The 27112-nt window shown below is 43.0% G+C and overlaps 1 protein-coding gene across 2 annotated transcripts in view; it reads right to left on the reverse strand.

Moving 5' to 3' along the window:
* The window catches only part of LOC309415185 (tyrosine-protein kinase Fer-like), a gene marked incomplete at both ends in the record, with an annotated part of 295648 nt that extends 281654 nt beyond the window's left edge, over positions 1-13994 (reverse strand). For both annotated transcript variants that reach the window (XM_082012627.1, XM_082012626.1), the window contains 3 exons: positions 5753-5852; positions 8677-8850; positions 13788-13994. In XM_082012627.1, the coding sequence (XP_081868753.1) occupies positions 5753-5852; positions 8677-8850; positions 13788-13994 (481 nt within the window). The remainder of the gene's footprint in view (positions 1-5752; positions 5853-8676; positions 8851-13787) is intronic.
* Positions 13995-27112: the final 13118 nt, after the last annotated feature.

Here is a 27112-nt window from a genome sequence, read left to right on the forward strand (position 1 = left end):
AAGAAGGAAATCTTAAAGGCGCAGGAGCAGGCGGTCCCCATGTGCTGTAAGAAGAGCTGGCGGGGAAGGCGACCGGCCTGGCTGAACAGGGAGATTTTGCTGGGACTCAGGGAAAAGAGGAGAGTTTATCACCTCTGGAAGAAGGGGAAGGCAACTCATGAAGAGTACAAAGATCTCGTTAGGTCAAGCAGGGACAAAATTAGAAAGGCAAAAGCCCAGCTAGAGCTCAGTCTGGCCACAGTCGTAAAGGATAATAAAAAATGTTTTTACAAATACATTAACAACAAAAAGAGAGGCAAGGAGAATCTCCATCCCCTACTGGATATGGCGGGGAACATTGTCTCCAAGGACGAGGACAAGGCTGAGGTACTTAATGTCTTCTTTGCCTCAGTCTTTAATAGCCACTCCAGGTATCCACAGGATATTCAGCCCCCTGAGCTGGAAGACGGGGATGGAGAGCACAATGTACTCCTCATAATCCAGGAGGAAGCAGTCAAGGACATGCTAAGCCACCTGGACACCCACAAGTCTATGGGGCCTGATGGGATCCACCCGAGAGTACTGAGAGAGCTGGCGGAGGAGCTTGCCAAGCCACTCTCCATCGTTTATCAGCAGTCCTGGTTAACAGGGGAGGTCCCAGAAGACTGGAGGCTTGCCAATGTGACGCCCGTCTACAAGAAAGGCCGGAAGGAGGATCCTGGGAACTACAGGCCTGTCAGCCTGACCTCTGTTCCAGGGAAGATTATGGAGCGGTTGGTTTTGAGAGTGCTCACAGGGCATCTGCAGAACAGCCAAAGGATCAGGCCCAGCCAGCATGGGTTCATGAAAGGCAGGTCCTGCTTGACCAACCTGATCTCCTTCTATGACCAGGTGACCCGCCTAGTGGATGAGGGAAAGGCTGTGGATGTTGTCTACCTGGACTTTAGTAAAGCCTTTGACAGCGTCTCCCACAGCATTCTCCTGGAGAAACTGGCGGCTCGAGGCTTAGACGGGTTTACTCTTCGCTGGGTGAGGAACTGGCTGGATGGCCGAGCCCAGAGAGTTGTGGTGAATGGCGTTAAATCCGGCTGGCGGCCGGTCACGAGTGGTGTTCCCCAGGGCTCGGTTCTGGGACCAGTCTTGTTCAATATCTTTATAGATGATCTGGATGAGGGAATTGAGTGCTCCCTCAGTAAGTTTGCAGATGACACCAAGCTGAGTGGGAGTGTTGATCTGCTGGAGGGTAGGAGGGCTCTGCAGAGGGATCTGGACAGGCTGGATCGATGGGCAGAGGCCAACTGTATGAGGTTTAATAAGGCCAAGTGCCGGGTCCTGCACTTTGGCCACAACAACCCCATGCAATGCTACAGGCTTGGGGAGGAGTGGCTGGAGAGCAGCCCGGCGGAAAGGGACCTGGGGGTGCTGGTTGACAGCCGGCTGAACATGAGCCGGCAGTGTGCCCAGGTGGCCAAGAAGGCCAACAGCGTCCTGGCCTGTATCAGGAATAGTGTGGCCAGCAGGAGCAGGGAAGTGATTGTGCCCCTGTACTCGGCACTGGTGAGGCCGCACCTTGAATACTGTGTTCAGTTTTGGGCCCCTCACTACAAGAAGGATTCTGAGGTGCTGGAGCGTGTCCAGAGAAGGGCAACGAAGCTGGTGAGGGGTCTGGAGCACATGTCTTATGAGGAGCGGCTGAGGGAACTGGGGTTGTTTAGTCTGGAGAAGAGGAGGCTGAGGGGAGACCTTATCGCTCTCTACAACTACCTGAAAGGGGGTTGTGGCGATGAGGGTGTTGGTCTCTTCTCCCAAGTAACTAGTGATAGGACAAGAGGAAATGGCCTCAAGTTGCGCCAGGGGAGGTTTAGATTGGATATTAGGAAAAATTTCTTCACTGAGAGGGTGGTCAGGCATTGGAACAGGCTGCCCAGGGAGGTGGTGGAGTCGCCATCCCTGGAAGTGTTCAAAAAACGTGTGGATGTGGCACTTCAGGACATGGTTTAGGGGACATGGTGGTTTTGGATTAATGGTTGGACTTGATGATCTTAAAGGTCCTTTCCAACCTAGTGATTCTGTGATTCTGTGATTCTGAGTTCGAGCTGCCTCAGAAGTGGTTGGTACTGAAGCACAGCTCCTCCTGGCACCCCGACGGCCAGTGCTGGGCTGGATGTTCAAAGGGAGGGTCCCCTCTACACATCATGCGACTGATGCTACGTGGAGTAAGTGGGTCGCGCTTATTACACAGCAGGCTCGAATAGGAAACCGTAATCGCCCGGGAATCTTGGAAGAGATCATGGACTGGCCAGAAGGCAAAGATTATGGAATATCACCAGAAGAGGAGGTGGCGCGTGCTGAAGAGGCTCCACCATACAATAAACTGCCAGAGAACGAAAGGCAATATGCCCTGTTTACTGATGGGTCCTGTCATATTGTAGGCAAACATCAAGGTGGAAAGCTGCTGTATGGAGCCCTATACGACGAGTTGCAGAAGTGGCTGAAGGACAAGGTGAATCAAGTCAGTTTGCGGAGGTGAAAACCATCCCGCTGGCTTTAGATATTGCTGAACGAGAAAAATGGCCAATACTCTATCTCTACACTGACTCATGGATGGTGGCAAATGCTCTATGGGGTTAGCTACAGCAATGGAAGCAGAGCAACTGGCAGCGCAGAGGCAAGTCCATCTGGGCTGCTGAATTGTGGCAAGATATTGCTGCCCGATTAGAGAATCTAGTCATAAAAGTACGCCATGTAGATGACCACGTACCCAAGAGTCGGGCCACTGAAGAACATCAAAACAACCATCAGGTGGATCAGGCTGCTAAGATTGAAGTGGCTCAGGTGGATCTGGACTGGCAACATAAGGGTGAATTATTCAAAGCTTGGTGGGCCCATGACACCTCAGGCCATCAGGGAAGAGATGCAACATATAGATGGGCTCGGGATCGAGGGGTGGACTTGACCATGGACGCTATTGCACAGGTTATCCATGAATGTGAGACGTGTGCTGCGATCAAACAAGCCAAGCGGTTAAAGCCCCTCTGGTATGAAGGACGATGGCTGAAATATAAATATGGGGAGGCCTGGCAGATTGACTATATCACACTCCCACAAACTCGCCAAGGCAAGCGCTATGTGCTTACCATGGTGGAAGCAACCACCGGATGGCTGGAAACATATCCCGTGCCCCATGCCACCGCCCGGAACACTATCCTGGGCCTTGAAAAGCAAGTCTTATGGCGACATGGCACCCCCGAAAGAACTGAGTCGGACAATGGGACTCATTTCCGAAACAACCTCATAGACACCTGGGCCAAAGAGCACGGCATTGAGTGGGTGTATCACATCCCCTATCATGCACCAGCTTCCGGAAAAATTGAACGATACAACGGACTGTTAAAGACTACCCTGAGAGCAATGGGTGACGGGACATTCAAACATTGGGATAAACATTTAGCCAAAGCCACCTGGTTAGTCAACACTAGGGGATCTACTAATAGAGCCGGCCCTGCCCAATCACAACTCTTACGTACTGTAGAAGGGGATAAAGTCCCTGTGGTGCATGTAAGAAATATGCTGGGGAAGACAGTCTGGGTTACTCCTGCCTCAAGCAAAGGCAAACCCGTTCATGGGATTGCCTTTGCCCAGGGACCTGGGTGCACTTGGTGAGTAATGAGGAAGGATGGGGAAGTCCGATGTGTACCTCAAGATTTGATTTTGGGTGAAAACAGTCAATGATTTGAATTGTATTATGTTAATTGTGACAAAATACAGTATGACATTACTACTATGGTTGCTATCTACCATATCAATGGTATTACAGTAAGAATCACCCAGACTGATGAAGAATGAGCTTCACTGAAACCAAGCAACGTGCAGCAGTGATGGAACCAGAACTGGCTTCAGCAGCTTGCGCCCAACAATGACCTCGAGATTGACATCTTCGACCTGCAGATCATGGACGTGGACCGTGCCAGATGACAATCCAACACCATGCACCATCTCCCCTGCCCTGAGAGACTGCTATGATGGATGAAGCCCAGAGTCATGGACCGAATGAACTCCACAGACATTTTAAAGTGATGGTCCATGGACTAAGAGAATGGTATCTGTGTGTATATATTAAAAGACAGGAAGACTAATAAAGAATAACTGCAATGTATTGAAAAGTGTAGGACCCGGGCATGACGTAAATGGTATGGAATAAGGGGTGGATACTGTCCTGGTTTCAGCCAGGATAGAGATGGTTTTCTTCACAGAAGCTAGTGTGAGGCTGTGTTTTGGATTTGGGATGAGAAAATGTTGATAATGTGGTGATGTTTTGAGTTGTTGCTAAGTAGTCAAGGACAGTCCAGCTTCTCGTGCTGGCCTGCCAGCAAGGAGGCTGGGGGTGCACGGGAAGCTGGGAGTGGACACAGACAGGACAGCTGACCCAGGCTGGCCAAAGAGATATTCCCTACCATATAACGTCATGCCCAGTACATAAACTGGAGTTGGCCGGGGGGCAGGAATCGCTGCTCGGGGACGGGCTATCGATCGCCGGGTGGTGAGCAGTTGCTGTATTGGGCATCACTTGTTCTTGTACATTCCTTTGTTGGTATTATTATTGTTGTTATCATTGTTGTTTCTTTCTCTCTTTCTGTCCTATTAAACTGTTTTTATCTCAACCCACAAGGTTTTTTCCCAATTCTCTCCCCCGTCCCACTGGGGGAGGGGGGAGTGAGCAAGCGGCTGCGTGGTGCTTAGTTGCCAGCTGGGGCTAAACCACGACAGATACATGCTCAGCTTCGCCACTGGTTGAACCTGCAAATGGGAAAGTGGCAGCTGCATCCCTCAGTCTGGGTAGAGAGACCCCAGGTCCCTAGGTACACCAGGCTGGGCTCCAGAAGCCAGGCAGGAGGGACTCCTGCGCCAGAGCAGCTGGAGGAGGAAGCCTCAACACATTCAGTTTTCACACAATTCTGGACAAGTTTGGAAAGAAACAATCTTTCTCTCAGCACCGCTAGCTTCTATACTGCACTATGAATTATAGTACAACAGAACCAAGGAAAATAATCATTTTAGGCAGTCATACAAAAAGTAAAGATGGATCTTGGAATTATATTTATACACTGCCATTCAATTAATTTTCTTTAAAGAAAAAAATCATCTTAGGCATGTAAAAAAACACCAATCATTAACAAGATATTTCAACAGACAATAGGACAAAGGCTCTCATTTACCTAATCATTAGTACAAATCAACAGGGATCAAAACACATGCAATTTAGACACACCATTCCCTTAAAAGCTTTAAAACATCCCAGCGTACCAATGAATTCTTTTCCTCCTTTTGCTTAAGGTTAAACAATTTGGATCCATTCTACTAAGTGTCAAGAATTGATGTCGCTGCCACTGCAGCAACCATAAAAGATCGCAGGATGCAAATAGGCTGCAGCTACAATGTAGATGAGACAGAGCTGCAACCTGCTTACAACTATTACAGTTAATTTGAGTAATTTTACATTCCAAATATGTCTACTGAAGGAATGATGAGTTTAAAAGAACAGAGCTACCATTTATTTTATATAAGGGCTATCATTTGTTTTGATTTTCAAAAACAGTACCATGAAGTATACATGATGGCAATTGGCCTGTCTTACTTAAGACACTTTGGGTTTTTTTTAATACTGCAATTGAGTTGCTTAAAATAAAAACATTCTATTGTTTCACTGTAAGAGTTTCAGAACGTCCTAAAACCACAATAATAAACAGATAAAATCAACACAAGTCTATCATACCTTTAGCCACAGCTTCTTTATACTTATCTTTGGCAGAATTTACTTCTTTTATTAGTTGTCTATAGCTAGATTTTAGTTTCTCCAATTCTGTCTTTGTGACCTTTAAGAAAACAGAAATATAAAATGTATTAAAAATACTCAACCTCAACATTACAAACAATCTTGCCATTAGTGAAAAAGAATTACAGTATTTATTTTCCAAAATAAGCATATAACATTTTTTCATTAGCTTGATGTTATCTTAAAAGGCTATTACTTGCTGTAACAAAACCAAAACCAATAAATGTAAGGGATGAAATTGAGGCCTGAATCCATTTCCCTATTTGCATCAGTGCAGTACAGTGTAACAACAAATGTTTAGGAAACACAGTTTATTATAAACATTAGTACATTTTAATCAAGTGGAAAAAAGCACGAAAAAGATGCTTATTAAAATCACACTAGATGAAAAAGTTCTATACACTGCTCTAAATCTCCACCTCAACACCAACCATGTTGCTGAAAGAAGAAACAGTGCTTTTCCATCTCTCAGTAGATCTATCAAACAGATTTTTTTTTCAGACCTGAGTTTTGACAGTTGCAACTATCCTTTCCCCAGAGCACCTGAATGAAAATGATTTCTGTCAGCTTCACTGCCTAGACACAGCACACTCAACATCAGCAGGACAAACTGACATCAGTTTTTATTCCACCATTAATGCTAAAAGTAACGGAAAGGTCCTAAACAGCTCTACCTGCAGAGTCAATTTACACTTGATTTATTTTTTAGAAAAGGGACTAGAATCCCACTCCCACCCAAAACATCCTTCACAGTAAGGAGCACTCATTAACAAAAGTTTTTAAATCTCTGATCTGCATTCCCATTTGCAGGTACAACCAGTAGCAAGGCTGATTCTGCATCCCAGACACACACAGACAACAGAGGGCTACACAGACTGCCACAGACAAGGGACTGCCTTTTAACAGCCTGTGGTGAGTTGACCTTGGCTGCACACCAGGTGCCCACCAAAGCCGCTCTATCACTCCCCTCCTCAGCTGGACAGGGGAGAGAGAATATAACGAGAAGCTTGTGGGTCAAGACAAGGACAGGGAGAGATCAGTCAGCAATTACTGTCATGGGCAAAACAGACATGACTCAGGGAAATTAATTTAATTTATTGCCAATCAAAACCAGAACAGGATAATGAGAACTAAAAACAAATCTTAAAACATCTTCCCCCCACCCCTCCCTTCTTCCTGGGCTCAACTCCACTCTCTATTTTCTACCTCCTCCCCCCCCGAGCAGCACAGGGGGACGGGGAATGGGGGTTGTGGTCAGTACATCACACATTGTTTCTGCTGTTCCTTCCTCCTCAAGGGAAGGACTCACACTCTGCCCTGCTCCAGTGTGGGGTCCCTCCCACGGGAAACAGTCCTCCACAAACTTCTCCAACATGGGTCCTTCCCACAGGCTGCAGTTCTTCATTAATTTCTCCAGCTTGGGTCCCTTCCATGGGGTGCAGTCCTTCAGGAACAAACTGCTCCACCATGAGACCCCCATGGGGTCACAAGTCCTTCCAGCAAACCTGCTCCAACATGGGCTCCTCTCTCCACGGGGACAGAGGTCCTGCCAGGAGCCTGCTCCAGCACAGTCCTCCCATGGGGTCACAGCCTCCTTCAGGCATCCCACTGCACCAGCATGGTGTCCTCCAGGGGCTGCAGGTAGATATCTGCTCCACCATGGAGCTCCATGTGCTGCAGGGGGACAGCCTGCCTCACCATGGTCTTCACCACGGGGTGCAGGGGAATCTCTGCTCTGGCACCTGGAGCACCTCCTCCCCCTCCTTCTTCACTGACCTTGGTATCTGCAGAGTTGTTTTTACATATTCTCACTCCTCTCTCCAACTGCAAATGCTATGTGCTGGGTTTTTTCGCCTTCTTGAATATGTTATCCTAGAGGCGCTACCACCATTGCTGATTGGCTTGGCCTTGGCCAGCGACAGGTCTGTCTTGGAGCCGGCTGGCACTGGCTCTATTGGACACAGGAGAATCTTCTAGCAACTTCTCACAGAAGCCACCCCTGCAAGCCCCCCGCTACCAAAACCTTGCTACGCAAACCCAATACACAGCCAGGACTCGCACAAAACATAAGCGTAGACAAACAAGTGCCCTTCATCCCCTGCGGCTGGTAAGGACTGAAGGTCACCAGTGAAAGCACACACACCACACTATTCACAAGTGCATTCACAGATCCCTTGATCAGTGGCACAGCCCCTCTGTCCCGCCACATATTGGGTATACGTGGCACAGGCAGCTTCTGTGAGAAGAGACCAGGTGCTGCCCCCAAGTCAAACAGAGCCAGACCCAGCTGGTTCCAAAAGAGACCCATTGCTGACCAAAGCTGAGCCAATCCGCAATGCAGGTAGCACCTCTATGATAACATATTTGAGAAAAGGTAAAAAACACTGCACGACAGCTATGAGAGAAGTGAGAAAAAAATGTGAGAGAAACACCTGCAGATGCCAAGGTCAGTGAAGAAGGAGGGGGAGGAGGTGCTCCGGGTGCCAGAGCAGAGATTCCCCTGCAGCCTGTGGTGAATCAGACCATGGTGACACAGGCTGTACCCCTGCAGCCCCTGGAGGACCATGTCAGAGCAGATATTCACACTACAGCCTGTGGAGGACCCCATGCCGCAGAAGATAGATATACCCTGAAGGAAGCTGCAGCCTCCAGAGAGGAACCCACACTGGAGCAGGCTCCAGGCAAGAACTGTGGCCTGTGGGGGACCCACACTGGGGCATTCCATTCCTGAAGGACTGTACCCCATAGTCTACATATCACAGATCATCACTTGTACCATAGCACAGAACCAGAACTAAAAATATTCACCCTTAATTTTTTAAACAAAACTATAATAAATCTATAAAACATGGTTGAATAAATACCTTGTACATCTCTGCTTCAATTTGTTGATGAACACCTACGTAACTCTTCTTCACTTGCTGCTTATCTTTGATCATCATTGTAAGCCTATGCAAAGGCCCAGAATTAAGATCCTCTGCATGTGTCTTCATTATTTTACTCAGCTGTTCTGTTTGCTGCACCATGAGCAACCAAGACTATTAAAAAAAAAAGGCAGAAAAGCAGTTACTTATTCTGGCTTACAAATAACCAAATTATGAACAGGAACTGTGGGGAAAATGCATTACTGTTTAAAACAATTTAGTAATTTTATTTTAAGTTACCTGAATCTTGAGATCATCTAAAAAAGTTTTTCCTGCTACAGCAAAACCATGCCTGTAACTTATTCATAAAAAAAGTATCAGAGACGAAAACATAATATTGCATGGTCACATTTCAGCAGTGTTTTAGTACTCCTGAACATCCATGAAAGCTGTACAGACTTTTCTGGATTACATCCTCAACACCTTTGACAATCATGTCCCCATGTCCTTTGTTTTCCTTTTTCCTAACCACAGTTCCTCTCTTCAAGCTGACTTTTCTGCCTTTATCTAAATATTTCAGAGTAATATGCATTTGAGTTGTAATTGTTTAAAAGGATACTATTCATCAACTGCTCCATATTAATTGATATCATCAGTGTTTAGTCCATCAGTGGCAAAACAGAAAGTGCTAACAGATTACTCATTTGTCGCAGTAACTAAACATCTTTCTGTACCCTTACTTTAATAACTTCCTTGGTGTCGTGGTTTAACATAGTTTCACACTAGCTTCTATGAAGAAAATTAATTCTATCCCAGCTGAAACCAGGACACTTGGCCATTCTGCCAGTCAGTTTTCAGGACAGCAAAATATACTGTGGCTTTGAACCTTGCATAAAGAACAAACTGCAACATGAACAAAGATTCCCAATGCACAACAGATACAGACCTGAAATTAAGGTTCAGATAAAAGGAAAATGTTTCATACCCTAAAGAATCCTGTTAGACTTTGTTCATGGAAACAGTATTGGATTCCTAAGAGGTAATTCACTAACAGACTGCTATGCTGCATTTGAAATTGCAGAATGGCTATTTGCAATACAATTACCAGTTTTTGAAGGCAGCCAATATGCTGTTTTTAAAATCTTGTTTGTGCTAAAGATACAAGTTAACCTTAAATCATCAAATCTTTGAAAATGTATTTGTTTGGTAGGTTTGGGGTTTTCTTATGTCTCATTATAAACATGTATTATACTGTGTCTGGCTGGCATGAAGTTAACTTTCTTCATAGCAGCCCCATATGGTGCTGTGTTTGAGATTTGTGACCAGGATGGTGTTGATAACACACCAATGTTTTAGCTATTGAAGCACTTTCAAGTGCACTATTCAAGCACTTTATTGAAGCTATTTCAAGCACTGAACAGTGCTTGCACAGTATCAAGGCTGCCTCTCTTTCACACTCTGTCCCCCCACAGCAAGTAGGTCGGGAGTATGCAAGAAGCTGGGAGGGGACACAACCAGGACAGCTGATCCAATTGACCAGAGGGATATTACATGCCATATAACATGATGCTCAGCAATGAAAACTGAGGGGAGGGGGATTTTTGGGAAGGTAGTCATTGCTCAGAGACTGGCTGGACATCGGTCTGCTTTTGGGAGGTGGTGAGTGATTGTCTTTGCATCACTTGCCTGTCTTCCCCCCCCCCTTCTCCTTTCTCTTTCCTTTGCTTATTAAACTATCTTTATCTCAACCGGTAAGTTTTCTTGCCTTTACTCTTCTTGTTCCCTTCCCCCATCCCCAGGGAGTGGGGGGAGCAAGTGAACAGCTTTGTTGCGCTTTGCTGCCGACTGAGGTCAACCCATCACATATATTTCCATCTCTGCATGACTATGCTAAAAGTCACATGGGATTTTAGAGAATAAAATGAAAAACAGATAATCCCTGTATACTTATTAAACTATCTTTAACATTTCCTTTATCTCATACACATTCCATGGACTGGCACAGAGCTGTCTCAGACTGCTTAAAAAGTAATGTTCTAAAAGGTCAGGGACTAAAGCTTCCTGGCTTTATCTGAAACTGTTTAATCCTTTCACTACAGAACACTTTCCAAATGACATCCGAAGACATATTTCAAAGTTGTGTATGATAAAAACAACATTAAACATCTTTATTACAGGAATGAGTCTTGTGGTTATAGAAGAGTTCATGAGAGCGCTCCTAGAGGTAGAACTGTAAGAGTTTTGCATTTTCTCTTAGACTGATTTATTATTGATTAAACAAATAGTTCCAACCAATCCTGAAAAGCCCAGAAAATGCATTTTTCAACAGAACAGGTACTCTAAAGAAATACTTAGCTTACAATTTGCTAAATAAACCCAAATAAGTCATATACATAGTGAAAAATTGTCTTTCCAATTAAAAAAAAAAAATTAATGTGCACATTCTCCATTCCTTACTTCTCTCTCCACACTGAGAAAATACTGGTTAAACCAAGATTTTAGCGTTTTGTACAATTAAATTTTAAATAGCAAAAGCTATTTTAAAAAAAGCAACTAGCTAAGGGACAGATAGCAAAAAAGGCGAAGCATTACCTTTAAAAAAAATAAATAAAATACCCACAATTTGTCAAAAGCAACAAAATAAAATATTGTTCAGTTTAACAGGTGAGTTTTTTAGACATACACACAGAAAAAAGCTTATGGAAAGCACTTAAAAATACTGCTCCTCTGGCATTAGTAGATGCTGCCACTGTGCCTTCCAACAAGCTTACTGCCTCTTCATTAAAAAAAAAGACGACACATTTTCAAAAAACCCATCTCCAGTTACCCACTCTTGCTGTAAAAATAAGAAATAAAAGCATAAAAGATTAGAGATCTTGGTATTTATTTTTGATGTCACATAACACCAAAAGTTGAATATATATGTACAGTTTTTCAAATGTTAGAAAGTGTAAGATACTAGACTTACGCCACAAAATATTTGGTCAGATTTTGGTTCTGTAAAACCTCTCTTCTAAGGAAATGGTATCATGAAATAGCAAAGTAAATTAGAATGATGTCAGTAAAGTAATCAAAACAATAATTCAGACATTTTAATTGCCAAAAATCAGTAAGACAATGTATTGCTACACAACCTTAAAATCTAAGTTGACTGACATTTCAAGGCAAGCCCATACAAAAGATCTGCCACTAGCATATGAATATTTTTGCTATTTTGCAAAGATGTACAAAGATCAAGGGTACAGTTTGAGGAACATGGTACCTCCTCAGAAGATGGGGGAGAGGGGCTAAAATAACTCCTGAAAAAACAACTTAGGTGCCGGTGTCCAAAACAAATTTTCAAAATATGACACAGATGCCTCTCTGCGACCCAAAGAGAAAATGGCTTAATATACATCTTTTTTTTTTTTTATTGTTATTTGCTCACAAAAAAAGACACCCATATTACTGGCATAAGTTGTGCTAGACTGAGCTAGACACAAAGCTTAAATAATAATATCTATGCTCCTTTGTTCTAGCCTTAAGTCACTCTTGGTTTCACTGCCTAAAATAACTGCAAGACAGTTTTGCTAGCACATAAGAGCAATTCTACTGGGGCAGCAGTAGCAAGAATTATTAATCATATCATCGATAAATCTATATGAAACGTTGAGTTTTCTATGCCATATATTTTATACTGATGTATCCCAAAGAAGATATCTGACTTCTGCCACTAAGCAGAAAATGTTTGAACCGGTTTACCAAAATCATCACAGCTTAGATGATAAAACCTATAATAAACTGTGCATGAAAAACATAACTGGGTGAAAAGCATTCCAAATACACCAAAATACACCATTAAAACCCACATATGAAAAAAAGGCAGAGCATCAATTTAAAAATACAATAATTACTGGGGAGGGATGGAATTTAAGCTAAACATTATGTGGTTATACTTTGGGGACAGCTGAAACAGGCTAGTTATACCTGTGTAGCTTTCAAATCACACAAACCACCACTTTAATCCAGTATAAATCTAGACTGATGCACAAGGAGTAGTTTTGTTCCTACTCCTATGAGCACGATATACTACATGTCATGCTCATACATAAGAGCCTAGCGTTCAGGCAGCAACTCCATAAGCCAGCTAAGAACTGCTTTGTCTAAAACTTAACCTGACTGAAAAAAATATTTTCCTGCAGAGTAGGAGATCAGGATTTATGCCACACTGAAGTGACTGTGTAACCCCTGCTAAAGCAAAAGGGCCAAGAATTGAATAAGCCATTAAAACAGAATTATTTTCTCTAGTCAGGAAGGAATCCAAGTCAGGAGTGAAGCTTACTAACAAGTGAAATAGGGAAGTTTCAGTCATCTTTACCTTCATTGCACTTCCTCTAAATGTGATGATTAATCACTTAGGGGGAGGACAGCCTTACCTTCATAAAAAGTCAAGACAGTTATTTTAAATTGGGTATGAAATTATGGTTAAAAACATGTACAGTTATGAGAAACATCCTGAATTAATGCTTTGTTTTCACGAAAATATACTATGGTGTAAATAACAGTTGGAATGCTAGGCTCTGCCTTGGTTTCTTGGCATTTTTCTATTTCTGTCACAAATTCTATAACAGAAACAATAGTTCCTATTTAACTGTTTTATAAGAAAAGCTTACTGTAATGTTTTTAAAACAGAGTATGCTAAACAAAATAGCAGACAACCCAGGAACCTAAAATACATAAGTTCAAAGTTCAGGATCCTGGTTTGGTTTATTGTTCTTAAGGTGAGACTGTAGCTTGACTTTTGCATATTCCGCTGAGGGACTAAAAGGAGCTTATTTTAAACACTTTGGCAACAGTAATTCTCAAGAGGCTGAATCAATAGGAATCAAACACGAGCACTATTTTGAACTAAGCCAGTTATCATTACATACACTATCTTTCCCATGTTCCTGTAAATAAAGTAGACAGAATCACTTCACAAAGCAGCCAAGAGAATAAATATTTATTGTGATACATTTTAGAAGGTCACTGGAAAAAAAACAATTGCTGGTCTTTGTCACTTACAAAAAACAGACAAAAAACACAAACTAACAAAAAAATCCACCCCTGTGGATTTCTAAGGATTTTCTTACCTTGGACACGTTGCTGATATAATCCAGTTGACAAGTACCCTCTTTATCTATTTGAGTACAAAGATTCTGTAAGGTGGAAGCATACTCCTTATCGCTTTTTACACGCATAACCATAAATTTCTTCACTGTTTCCAGTAGTCGTAGTTCCCAGTCTTGCAGTTTTAATAAAGCATCATGAGAATACTTCAGGTCACTTCCAAACCCCATTTTTAAAGGCACTCTATACCACACAGGTGACAAGACAGATTCTTCACCACATCTGAAAGTAGAACAAGATTAATAAGAAACATATCGAAAGAAAAACTTGTGTTAGGACAATTATTAATGCCTAAACATAAAAATATTAAGCATTACCTTATATATACCACATGGAAACGAACTGAAAGAAGGGTCAAAAGAATGGAGCGGACCCAGCGATCAACGCCAGACTTGCTTCTCCCCGTCAACCAATCTGGGCCCTCACCGTCCCTTCGTGACGCTCTATGACGAGCGACTAGTAAGTGAGGGAAGAGACGCCGCTGCTCCAGTTCCCCGGCTAGGAGGGAGAACGCGATTAGCTTCCGGGGGGCAGGGGGGTGGGAAGCCGTGGGCGGTGGCTGCTGTGACGCCCCGCCGGGGGCTGACACCGTTGAGGGGAGGCGAGGAGAGGACGGACACCCTCCGCTTGCGCCTGTGGACTGTGTCCCTAGAGTCATCGCCCTGCACTCGGCTTCTCGCCACTGAACCCCAGTGCCTATTGCTCTTGCTCTTTAGCAGAGCAGAGTAACTAAAGGGCGACGACGGTGCGGGCAGTTGGGGGCCCGGCCCGTTAGGCCCTGCGGAAGGCAGGCAGAGCAGGACAGGCGGCTTGTCCACTCAAAGTGCAGCCCCTCGGCCTGGGCGATAGCAGGGCAGTGTGGTCAGGCTACAGATGGCGCGGCAAAGCCACCAACGATATTGCTACAGATACTTGTGATTCAAAGAAATCCAAACTTAAGAAATTTAAACTCAATAACATCAAAGTGTTATTAAGCAGACACCTTTATTGCAGCGCCGGACGCATGGGGGATATCTCCTCCTAACATGCGTGCGCTGAAACAAAAGTTCATCCTTTATATACCTTAAAGACGTGAATATTCACACATTTTCCGAGAAATCACCGCCTCCCTGCCTATCTACTACATTTACGTAATGCTGGCGTCGCAAAACTACACTACGCGTGCGCGGGGGTCTCGGGTGGCCGTCGGGGGTCGTTTGGGGAGTTAGCCCCCTCCTCCTTTTTCCCTTTTACGGTCACGGGTCTCCTGAGGATAGTTCCTTCTCCTTGGATGTTTGCCCCTTCTGTTGTCCAGCCGAGCGGTTCCTTCTTATCATCCTTGTTAGAGCACTCCTGCCAGTCTGTCTCTACGCTCAAGGTTAAGATATCTTCTCTGTTCTCTTTAGTCTCTCAGTCCTTGCTCTTAACTCTTCTTTGTTTTAATTTTCATGAGGCCTGCTTTAGTCGTGATTAACCGTTTACGCATAGGTGCAATGTTAGCAGTGAGGAAATGCAGCCTGAGGACTATGAGAGTAGGCCGTTAAACATAATCACATAGTTATTAGGCTAAAGAATTCTATACTACAGTCAAACTAATCATGTAATCAATAACCTTCCATATATTAAGGAATTTGCAAAGTTAGAGTTGATTAGTGACACATGCTAAAACCTTGTAATTGTTTTAGATCCTTGTTTCACAAACTACCCAGTCATCTTCCAGTTATCCATTTCTCAGAGATGCAATGCTCTTAGGACTTAACACTGGAATCAAATATTTTGAGTCACTAGGACTAGTCACTGAGAGTTAGGGAGTGTGGTGGGTTGGCCCCAGCCAACAACTAAGCACCCACCAGCTGCACTGCTGGTGCACTGCTCCACTTTCCCTGCAGTGAGATGGGGAAATAATTGGAAGAGTAAAAGCGAGAAAAACTTGTAGGTTAAGATAAATACAGTTTAATAAGTGAAGGGGGGGGGGGGGGGGCGGCAGACGGACAGGTGATGCGAAGTCAATCACTCACCACCTCCCAAAAGCAGACTGATTGTCCGTCCAGTTTCTGAGCAATGGCTACTGTGGAAAGACTACCCCCCCATTTTTATTGCTGATCATGACTGGCTGAACAACCCCAACTCTCTCAGCCTTTCTTCGTAGGAGAGGTGTTCCATCCCTCTGATCATTTTGGTGGCCCTCCTCTGGACCTGCTCCACCAGGTCCATGTCTTTCCTGCACCGAGGGCTCCAGAGCTGGACGCAGCACTGCAGGTGGGGCCTCACCAGAGCGGAGCAGAGGGGCAGAATACCCTCCCTCGCCCTGCTGGCCACACTGCTTTTGATGCAGCCCAGGATACAGTTGGCTTTCTGGGCTGCGAGCGCACATTGCCAGCTCACGTCCAGCTTTTCATCCACCAGTACCCCCAAGTCCTTCTGGGCAGGGCTGCTCTCCATCCCTTCATCCCTCAGCCTGTATTGATACCAGGGGTTGCCCCGACCCAGGTGCAGGACCCTGCACTTGGCCTTGTTGAACCTCATGAGGTTCACACGGGCCCATTCCTCCAGCTTGTCCAGGTCCCTCTGGACAAATTATCAGGGAATTTATTAACTTATTTGTATCACTCATTTCAGTATATCCAAGAGATTTTTTTGATGTTGAATTTTTGCAATGACTTGCCTTTTACTTTAGCAATTTGAAGGAGTGATTGTGAGGAACACTTACATTTTTATTTCCTTCCATGCATGTAACTTCATTTAAAGTTGTTAGCATTCTTCAAGTAATATATTTTTAAAGTGTCTGTCCTCTAAGAATAACTTTAAGGGTTTTCAATATGAGCATTGTCAGCATAAAACAGATACTTGCATCTTGCATTCAGGAATCTAAGGCAATGAACCATAAACAAAAAGAAATTAGACGAAGGTAGGAAAAAACCATTCAAAATCATGAAAATGTGCTGACTGAATTATAGACTGGCAACAAAAAAGAAAGGATCCTTGAAACCTAGAGCTTAACTGAATAGGACAAGACTCTGGCTATGTAAGGAGCAAATGCCTTGGGATTTCTAGGGTCACAATGGTGGGAGAATAGAATATGATAGAAAGACTGGAGATTCTTCAGTAAGAAAGAAGCTTGCAAAAATGAAAGCATGAAAGTTTACAGAAGATGAGTCATGTGAGAAGAGAAGACAGAACCAGAATAATAAATTTAATTCTTCTGGTATTTCTACTAGACAGTTGCTATTACTTCAGCTAGTTCAGCCATGAAGCATTCTGCCTGGTATGTGTTGAGGTGTTGCACCCCAGAACTCAGCATGTGTTCATATGCTTACTGAGTTTCTCAGGCAGATTCTGTATTTTGCAATGACGTCTGAAGCAATGCTTGACTGCTACAGTTGTCCAGACTAGCTGATTTAAGGTGCTGATGTTAATGAGCTTATGGGCCCTGTCTCAGGCCAGGTAGGACTGGGGCAGAGGAAATCATGTATGGGTCTGAGTGGGAAAGGAACGAGTTCAGAGCAAGACGACTGGGGTGGGAAAGAGAGGAGAGGATTAGCATCCGCAACTTGTCAGGAAAAAAGTTGTTACTTTAGGCTTTTAATTGCAAGTGCTAATACACTTTTAATATTTTTTCTACTCAATTATTGGTTGCAGTTTCTAAATGAAAATAATTTAAATTTCAGACTAGCTTGCATATTTCTACATGATACTGCAGTGATTACAGTATAGGCCTACCCTTTTTTGTCCCTCCTTCATTTAATAAATATACAAAGGGTTTGAAAGGAGCTAATTACAAAAAGAAACAAGGAATCCTTTCTTCCTCAAAAGTCAAGCTTGTTCTTTGGTACATTTTTTAAACTCTAATTGGAAAACTAAAGGAGAGAGATTCTTCTAACCTCACAGCAGCCTCTGCTGGCTCTCACTGGGTTCAAGACTATCAAGGCTGGCTAAATTACCAAACCATAGACATAATCATAAAAGATCTTCTTTAGTCATGTGTACAACTTGTCAGTCAAGTTATCTGCCCAATACAATAGGATATAATCTCTGAGTATAGCTGAAACAGGACTGAATAAGGCTGTCTACACCTGTGTTGTCCCTAAAACAGGGTTCTTCACCTGGTGTGCAAAGCTAATCGACACACTGAGTCAAGATATTTGCTTTATTTCGATTCTGCAGAAACGGGTGCTAGGTGATAAATCGCAAATCCAGCACACCGTTAGCTCAAACAGCAGCAGTTTATATACAGTACAAATAACAGAGAAACAATATATGGTTGGTTACATGATTTTACATCACAGAAATCTTTGTACGCATGCTCCATCAATTACCTAATTCATTATACTAAGGTGGCCCTACATTTACATTTAAAATCTCCTCCTAGAGGTGTGTTTTTTAGTATTAAAATCACCATAGGTTATGTAGCGGACACCTCATATTTTTGATCTTTGTCCAAAACTGTCTCTGGTTTATGTAAAGAAGCTATAACGAGGCACTATCTACAAGGGTTGACAGAATTTTACTGTCTTTAGATACTTCTCTTAATTACCGTGACTTGTTTCCAGTTATTTTAACCTCCAAGGTCATTCCATCCTTTAATCTTAGGGGTCTTCCATTCTTGCTATCCCAGTTTCAGACCAGTTCATTATATGCTTATTCAGCCTAAAAAGTTTTTACCTGTAAGTTGTTTTTTTTTTCTCTTTAACTCTATCCTTCCAACATCACCTGCATTTCTCATAAAACCTTGTCACTGATGATTTCTTATGTTGAATTTGGTATTTGCATCTAAATTAATATTTTTACCCCAAATATAAAATTATTGAAAAGTATCCAATGGTAAATTACATCTTAAAAAATCCACTTTTTACTGCAAATCAAATAACAGCTTTTGGTTATTTGTCTCCATTGTGTATTTAATCTTATGCAAATTTGCTTCTAATTTTAGGTCCCAATCTTGCAATGGGGTACATATGGAGGAAGTACAGAAGGAAGCTCTTTTTTTTTTTTTTTTTCCATCTTTTTTTCACCTGATAAGTAAAGGAAATGGTTTCCATAAGACTTCCATAAGGAAGAAAAAAGCACACTGGCTTTAAAAAACACAGCCAGATGAGCACACACAGCAGTTTCACCAGTGTTTTTTAAACACGATGGTCTAGAAACAAATTGTAGCTTAAGTCCTGGATTGGAATAGGATTTCTCTGCCCATGTCCCGTTTTTTTAGACTCCTTCCGAAATACCAGCTACTGGCCACTACTTGAAACAGGATACTTGTCTGTAACTCTAATCTAACCTGTTATGGTGGTTCTTATGCATGGAATGCATTGCAATATCAGACCTTGTTACTACTTCTTAATTAAATTGAATTATTTGCTCAAAACAGAGCGTGTTAAAAAGAGAATATAGAACACTAACATTCATGCAGTGTTTCCCCAATGTCTTAAATTAGTGTCACAATAATAGCTCAGCTTTTTCGCTGCCTCTTGTTACCTGATACTAAATTCTCTAGATAACAACACATCAGACTTTTTATATTCACCAGCTGCTGAATATAAAAGCAGAGAAAACCAGGCTGTGATTGCCCAGCAGAGAAAAAATATGGTACAAAGGATGAAGGAATGATTGGGGGTTTTTTGTATGTTTTTTTTTCTTTTTTGAAGTCTAAGGTATTTCTAATTGCATCTATTAAAAAGGTTGGGGAAAATGTGGTGGTGGAAACTAATGTACGTGGACTTTATTACACCCTTGGAAAAGAAGGCCTTTTTTCTGTGTCACTGTTTACTTCACATTGCAGCTTTATGGGAGGGCAGTGGTATACAAGCAGGTTACCTTGTGCTGCTGGGGCACGCTAGCGACATCAACAGGTTTCACTATATTTCCAAGCCGGTCATGGGCTGGCAGTTGGTGGTCTACCACAGGTTCTGACATAATAGGTATTACATATATATAATTCCAATATCTACTTGTTAGAGTCCTTGATGGGCACAGAAAGTCACAACAATTTAATCATGCATAGTAAATTATGCCAAAAACAGCTGTGAACGGGTATTAGGCTCTTTCTCTCTTACAAGTGAAACAAGGACCTAAAACAATTACAAGGTTTTAGCATGTGTCACTAATCAACTCTAACTTTGCAAATTCCTTAATATATGGAAGGTTATTGATTACATGATTAGTTTGACTGTAGTATAGAATTCTTTAGCCTAATAACTATGTGATTATGTTTAACGGCCTACTCTCATAGTCCTCAGGCTGCATTTCCTCACTGCTAACATTGCACCTATGCGTAAACGGTTAATCACGACTAAAGCAGGCCTCATGAAAATTAAAACAAAGAAGAGTTAAGAGCAAGGACTGAGAGACTAAAGAGAACAGAGAAGATATCTTAACCTTGAGCGTAGAGACAGACTGGCAGGAGTGCTCTAACAAGGATGATAAGAAGGAACCGCTCGGCTGGACAACAGAAGGGGCAAACATCCAAGGAGAAGGAACTATCCTCAGGAGACCCGTGACCGTAAAAGGGAAAAAGGAGGAGGGGGCTAACTCCCCAAACGACCCCCGACGGCCACCCGAGACCCCCGCGCACGCGTAGTGTAGTTTTGCGACGCCAGCATTACGTAAATGTAGTAGATAGGCAGGGAGGCGGTGATTTCTCGGAAAATGTGTGAATATTCACGTCTTTAAGGTATATAAAGGATGAACTTTTGTTTCAGCGCACGCATGTTAGGAGGAGATATCCCCCATGCGTCCGGCGCTGCAATAAAGGTGTCTGCTTTATAACTCATTTGTTCCTAAATACTGTGGTAAAAGTTTCAGATTCAACCTCCCAAAAGTTAGAAGATATCTCAAATCAGGTTCCCCATGCAGCTCCCCTGAGATACACACATCATAACAGTCCTTAATTTCATACCATTTCCCCCTAAAGCAGCTCCATCTCATTGCACAAAATGGACATCATTTGATAATCAGATAAGAAATATTGGACATTACTGTATGAAATTCTACAGCACAACTGCAGGTCAAAGACATGTCTGAGCTAGCTTTAAAACACCTGCTTCTGATACTGATATGCATGCAGCCACATCACAGAAGAGCCGAGTCCGCGTATACGAGCAATTTCCAAAGACTTACATAGGTTTTGCCCTGTGGGCTGAACCCCATTTTCTGTGTATCCATCTAAAACTTATCCCCATACTAATCAGCTTCAAAATTGGTCAGATAAACTTACATAAACTACAATTACAGCTCTAGACTGCAGTACAAACATACCCTGCGCATTGCTTTTTCACCAACTCCTACACTCCAGAGAAGCCTTAGTTCTTTTGAGCACAGAAGTATTCATTTCTTCATAGGCTTTTCATTGCCACTTAAATTAGCCGAGTACTACAAGCATTAATAGTGCAAGAGGTGCAGCAGGACTAATACTCTTATTTTACGCAGATAACGAAGACACAGAAATTCATGTCAACATTGTACCAGCTAATACTGGATACCTAATTTGCAAGGCTTAAAGACAGACTTTTCAGTGCCCAGCATTTTTAACATAGTAAACATCTAGAATAAAGATGTAACTGGCTTCAGTTACCACACAGAATTTCTGCAAATCAGAATCTACAACTTGAAAGCTGACTATCAGATAATGAAGAACAGTCATCACAATAGGCAATTTTTCATGTATATGATTTGTCCAATATGATACATCATGGTAATAGCAGCATAATCACTTTATCTCCAAAGTAGCCTTACTCCCAAAACCATTCCTTCTCTTCCTGCAGTTTCCTGCCTCAGTTAGCTCTTCAAAAAGTTACTGAAATAAGCCTCATTCACTACATATTTATTCTCAGAACACAAGCTATGGTATATAACTAAAGAAACCATGATCCTATAAAGAAAATAAAAATAGCATTGTGTTATTATGCATGTACACAATAGAGACAAATGAAGGCTATATGAGTAACCTTAGATCTTGCTGTCACAAACTTTCATATGCTCTTAACTTCAAAAGCATCATATTATATTCAGAATTCTTACTGATGGTTAAGAACCCTGTCATAAAGGGCAACACTAAATTTATATTGGCTCTATTTATAAAGGATAGTCTCTGTCATTAGCTGTATTAATGCTGATATTTTTACAGTTAAAGTTTAGGAACACTCTTGAAAAAAAAATTAGTAAGTATTTCATTCAGCTTTTACTGACTCACAGTGAATCAATAGAACAAAAGATTCAATAATATCTCACTTCAGCCTGCTAAGTGTCCCTTCATTAAGTAACAATTAGATTGTTTTCAGATTACACTATTAGATGCCTGGATACATTGACAAAAGACGTATACATACCGGACTCTGATCTTTGTTTTAAATCATTCCATTCGCCACAACAGAAGGAGCATAACAAAAATTTGTTTTGCAAGAAAGATAAGAGTCTAATTCTTTAAGACTAACAAGGATAGCAATTGAGAGCTGACGATTCTGGGCAAGCCAGCCTTAGTACTCCTCCCATGTAAATTAAGACAATGTTCAATACAGAAATTAGAATCATAAAATCATGTAGGTTGGAAAATACTTTTAAGATCATCAAGTCCAACTGTTAACCTAGCACTGCCAAGTCCACCACTAAACCATGTCCCTAAGCACCACATCCACACGTCTTTTAAATACCTCCAGGGACGGTGACTCAACCACTTCCCTGAGCAGCCTGCTCCAATGCTTGACAACCCTTTCAGTGAAGACATTTTTCCTAATATCCACTCTAAACCTCCCCTGGCGCAACTTGAGCCCATTTCCTCTCGTCCTATCACTAGTTACTTGGGAGAAGAGACCAACACCCACCTCACTACAACCTCCTTTGAGGTAGTTGTAGAGAGCGATAAGGTATCCCTTCGGCCTCCTTTTCTCCAGGAGGAGAAACAAGCCCAGTTCCCTCAGCCGCTCCCCATAAGACTTGTGCTCCAGACCCCTCACCAGCTTCGTTGCCCTTCTCTGAACACGCTCCAGCAACTCAATGCCCTTCTTGTAGCAAGGGACCCAAAACCGAACACAGTATTTGAGGTGCGGCCTCACCAGTGCCCAGTACAGGGGTACAATCACTTCCCTGCTCCTGCTGGCCATGCTATTTCTGATACAGGCCAGGACGCTGTTGGCCGCCTTGGCCACCTGGGCACACTGCTGGCTCATATTCAGCCGGCTGTCGACCAATAGCCCCAGGTCCTTTTCCACCAGGCAGCTCTCCAGCCACTCCTCCCCAAGCCTGTAGCGCTGCATGGGGTTGTTGTGACCCAAGTGCAGGACCCGGCACTCAGCCTTGTGAACCTCATACAGTTGACCTCCGCCCATCGATCCAGCCTGTCCAGATCCCTCTGCAGAGCCTTCCTGCCCTCCAGCAGATCAACACTCCCACCCAAATTGTTGTCATCTGCAAACTTACTGGGGGTGCACTCAAGCCCCTCATCCAGATCGTTGATAAAGATATTAAACAGGACTGGCCCTGATACTGAGCCCAGGGGAACACCACTTGTGACCGACCACCAACTGGATTTAACTCCATTCACCACAACTCTCTGGGCTCAGACGTCCAGCCAGTTTTTTACCCAGCAAGAGTACGCCTGTCCAAGCCATGAGCAGCCAGGTTCTCCAGGAGGATGCAGTGGGAAACGATGTCAAAAGCTTTACTAAAGTCCAGGTAGACAACATCCACAGCCTTTCCCTCATTCACTAAGCGGGCCACCGTGTCATAGAAGGAGATCAGGTTGGTCAAGCAGGACCTGCCTTTCATGAACCCAGGCTGACTGGGCCCAATCACCTGGCTGTCCTGTACGTGCTGTGCAACGGCACTTAAGATGATCTGCTCCATAACCTTCCCCAGCACAGAGGTCAGGCTGACAGGCCTGTAGGTCCCCAGATCCTCCTTCTGGCCCTTCTTGTAGATGGGCCTCACATTTGCTAACTTCCAGTCAACTGAGACCTCCCTGGTTAGCCAGGACTGCTGATAAACGATGGGAGGTGGCTTGGTGAGCATTTCTGCCAGCTCCCTCAGTACCCTTGGGTGGATCCCATCTGGCCCCATAGACTTGTGTGTGTGTCTAAGTGGTGCAGCAGGTCGCTAACCGTTTCTCCTTGGATTATGGGGGCTTCATTCTGCTCCCTGTCTCTGCTCCAGCTCAGTGGGCTGGGTACCCTGAAAACAATTGGTCTTACTATTAAAGACTGAGGCAAAGAAGGCATTACGTACCTCAGCCTTTTCCTCATCCTTTGTCACTATGTGTTGTGGTTTAACCCGGCAGGAAGCTAAAACAACCACACAGCCATTCGCACACCACCCACCCCCCACCAGCAGGATGAGGGGAGAGAATCGGGGGGGGGGGGGGTAGGACCCGTGGGTTGAGATAAAGACAGTTTAATAAGACGGGGGGGGGGGGGGGGAAGAGGATAATAATAATGAAGTAACAGTAATAATGATAAAAGAATACACAAAACAAGTGATGCACAGCACAATTGCTCACCACCCACTGACCGATGCCCAGTTAGTTCCCGAGCCACAGCCCCTCCCCAGCCAACTCCCCCAGTTTATACACTGGGCATGACGTCGTATGGCATGGAATAAGGGGGGCATACTGTCCTGGTTTCAGCTGGGATAGAGTTAATTTTCTTCATAGAAGCTAGTGTGAGGCTGTGTTTTGGATTTGGGATGAAAATAATGTTGATAACATGCTGATGTTTTCAGTTGTTGCTGAGCAGTCAAGGACTGTCCAGGTTCTCGTGCTGGCCTGCCAGCGAGAAGGCTGGGGGTGCACGGGAAGCTGGGAGGGGACACAGCTGGGACAGCTGACCCAGGCTGGCCAAAGGGATATTCCATACCATATGATGTCATGCTCGGTATATAAAGCTGAGGGGGAAGAAGAAGGAGATGGGGGGGACGTTCGGAGTGATGGCGTCTGTCTTCCTAAGAAACCATTACGCGTGATGGAGCCCTGCTTCCCTGGAGATGGCTGAACACCTGCCTGCCCATGGGGAGTGGTGAATGAATTCCCTGTTTTGCTTTGGTTGTGTGCGCGGCTTTTGCTTTCCCTATTAAACTGTCTTTATCTCAACCCACGAGTTTTCTCACTTTTACTCTTCTGATTCTCTCCCCCATCCCACCGGGGGAGTGAGGAAGCGGCTGTGTGTTGCTTAGTTGCCAGCTGGGGTTAAACCACGACACTATGTTTCCCCCTGCATCCAATAAAGGATGGAGATTCTCCCTAGCCCTCTTGTTGTGAGTGTATTTATAGAAGCATTATTCATTGTCTTTTACCGCAGTAGCCAAATTCAGCTAATCTCCAATTCTCCTATATTGCAGAGGCAAAGAAGTGGTAAACAAGTATCAAGATCTAACCCACTTAACTGTCTATAGCCTAAAAAACAATACTTTTAATTATACATAGAAATCAAGTGAAACCAATACAGATCACACTGTCACTTACTTGAAGCCAAAACTGTAAGAAGAATTACCAGATTAATAGACATGGTCTATGCAATTTGTAGTTAGAATACTCTTAAAAAGCACAAGTGCATTTCAAAAGGCCAGCATTCAAAGAAACACTCTCTGGCATCAATATATATGGGTATTTTCTTCAGGTTTGACATCCCCCTGCCTGGCATACACAGATGGCTTGATAGCTGCCCTATTGGGTCAGACCATTTAGGGTAGTGCTCTGTTTCAACCATGGCAACAGGATATGCTGTTTCAGTATAATGAACAAGCCTGGCTGTTATTTGTGACTTTTTCATTCTTGTGCTTCCCCACATTCATTTACTGGATTAGGGAAGAAATATTAGTAGTCCCATTTTTTGTTTCCCCACACAACATTATAATGGTAACACTGAACATGCAAGATAGATTCACAGACAGATTTTACAACCATAGACTAGTGGTAAAATTGAGAAGTCCAAAGCAAAATCTAAATCCAGAAAGATTTACTGTGGAACCAATACAAAATATGGGAAGTTTGAGAAACAAAGATACTTTCTACTCCAGTGCAGAAAATACAAAAAGAAAGTATGAAAGATATTACAAATATAATCTTAAAAAAAAAAGAAGAATATTTTATGTTAAAGGGAAAAAAATGTAGAGATAGCATTATGCTTTAAAGTAGCTAGGTCAAGAACTGATGACAATGAACACACAAAATGACTAATACAGGTAAGACCTGCAGAAATTGCTTACCCTTACTGTGAAGGGATCTTTCCTACTTCTGGCAGATATCCATGAGCTTTATCTCTTTTTCCACACATGAACAACGCTTGCATAATTTGACAGATTCTTACAGATTTGTAAGATTCCAAACTAAGTAATGATAAATTTTGTCATTACGTCAATGAAAAAACTTCAATGACAGCCACATAATTCAATACTGTAATAGTGCCTTCGGCAAATAGAGCAAATATTCCAGAATTTCTAGATTCCAGCAACAGCTCTGAAAACAGTAGTTTTCACATCCAATCTACACCTAAAGATTGCAATCTATCCCTGACACATGATAATGGCCATACTGGATCAGATCAAGGGTCCATGCAGTCCACAGTCCTGTATCCTGTGTCTCATTCACTTTTGGTCATTGGCAGAATAGGGAAGAACAAAGCACATATGTAGCAATACTTTCCCAGGATACTCTCCTACCCTTGTAATAACTTCTGGCTCAGGAATTTTATTATATATTGTCATGAAATACATCTGGGAATGTGACTGTTAATCTTAAAATAACGATGGATCCATAAGCACCAGTTAAAACTTGTGGTTTATAATGTGAATGACAGCCCACATATTTAGAATTTTCCAGGCCAAGATAGGCCTGGATAGGCATATTAAATGTGATAAACCACAAATCAGAAGCAAGCCTGGCCTCCAGTTACATTCAGAACAGGGGAGCACAGCATATATGTGGACCCTCAAGAAGGCGGCATATGGAATGGGAATTGTATGCCAAGAGGCTCATACTTACTCTTGATCTGCTATCAATTCCCACGCTACATGGGCTCCAAATTGCTTAGCATGGCACATATTTTGCAGCCCTACTCTAAACATTAAGAATACTGCAAAAACAGAAAAGGAAGACAACTTGGATTCAGGAGAAACAAATGCTCAAATTGAAAGCTTTAGTAATGATTTAAAGGCCACTTTACAACTGGTGATCAATTTACTAGACAGTCCATCTCAATTTCTGAATGTGAGGCTTATAATAGTCATATTCCCTTAAAGCAAGGAAATCATTCTTACCCCTCCATCCATACCCAATAAAAATTAGACTATTAAATAACTGAAATTTCTCTTAGTATAGGATCTACTCCTG

The sequence above is a fragment of the Phaethon aethereus genome, assembly GCF_964289735.1.
Source record: "Phaethon aethereus genome assembly, chromosome: W".
Taxonomy (NCBI): domain Eukaryota; kingdom Metazoa; phylum Chordata; class Aves; order Phaethontiformes; family Phaethontidae; genus Phaethon; species Phaethon aethereus.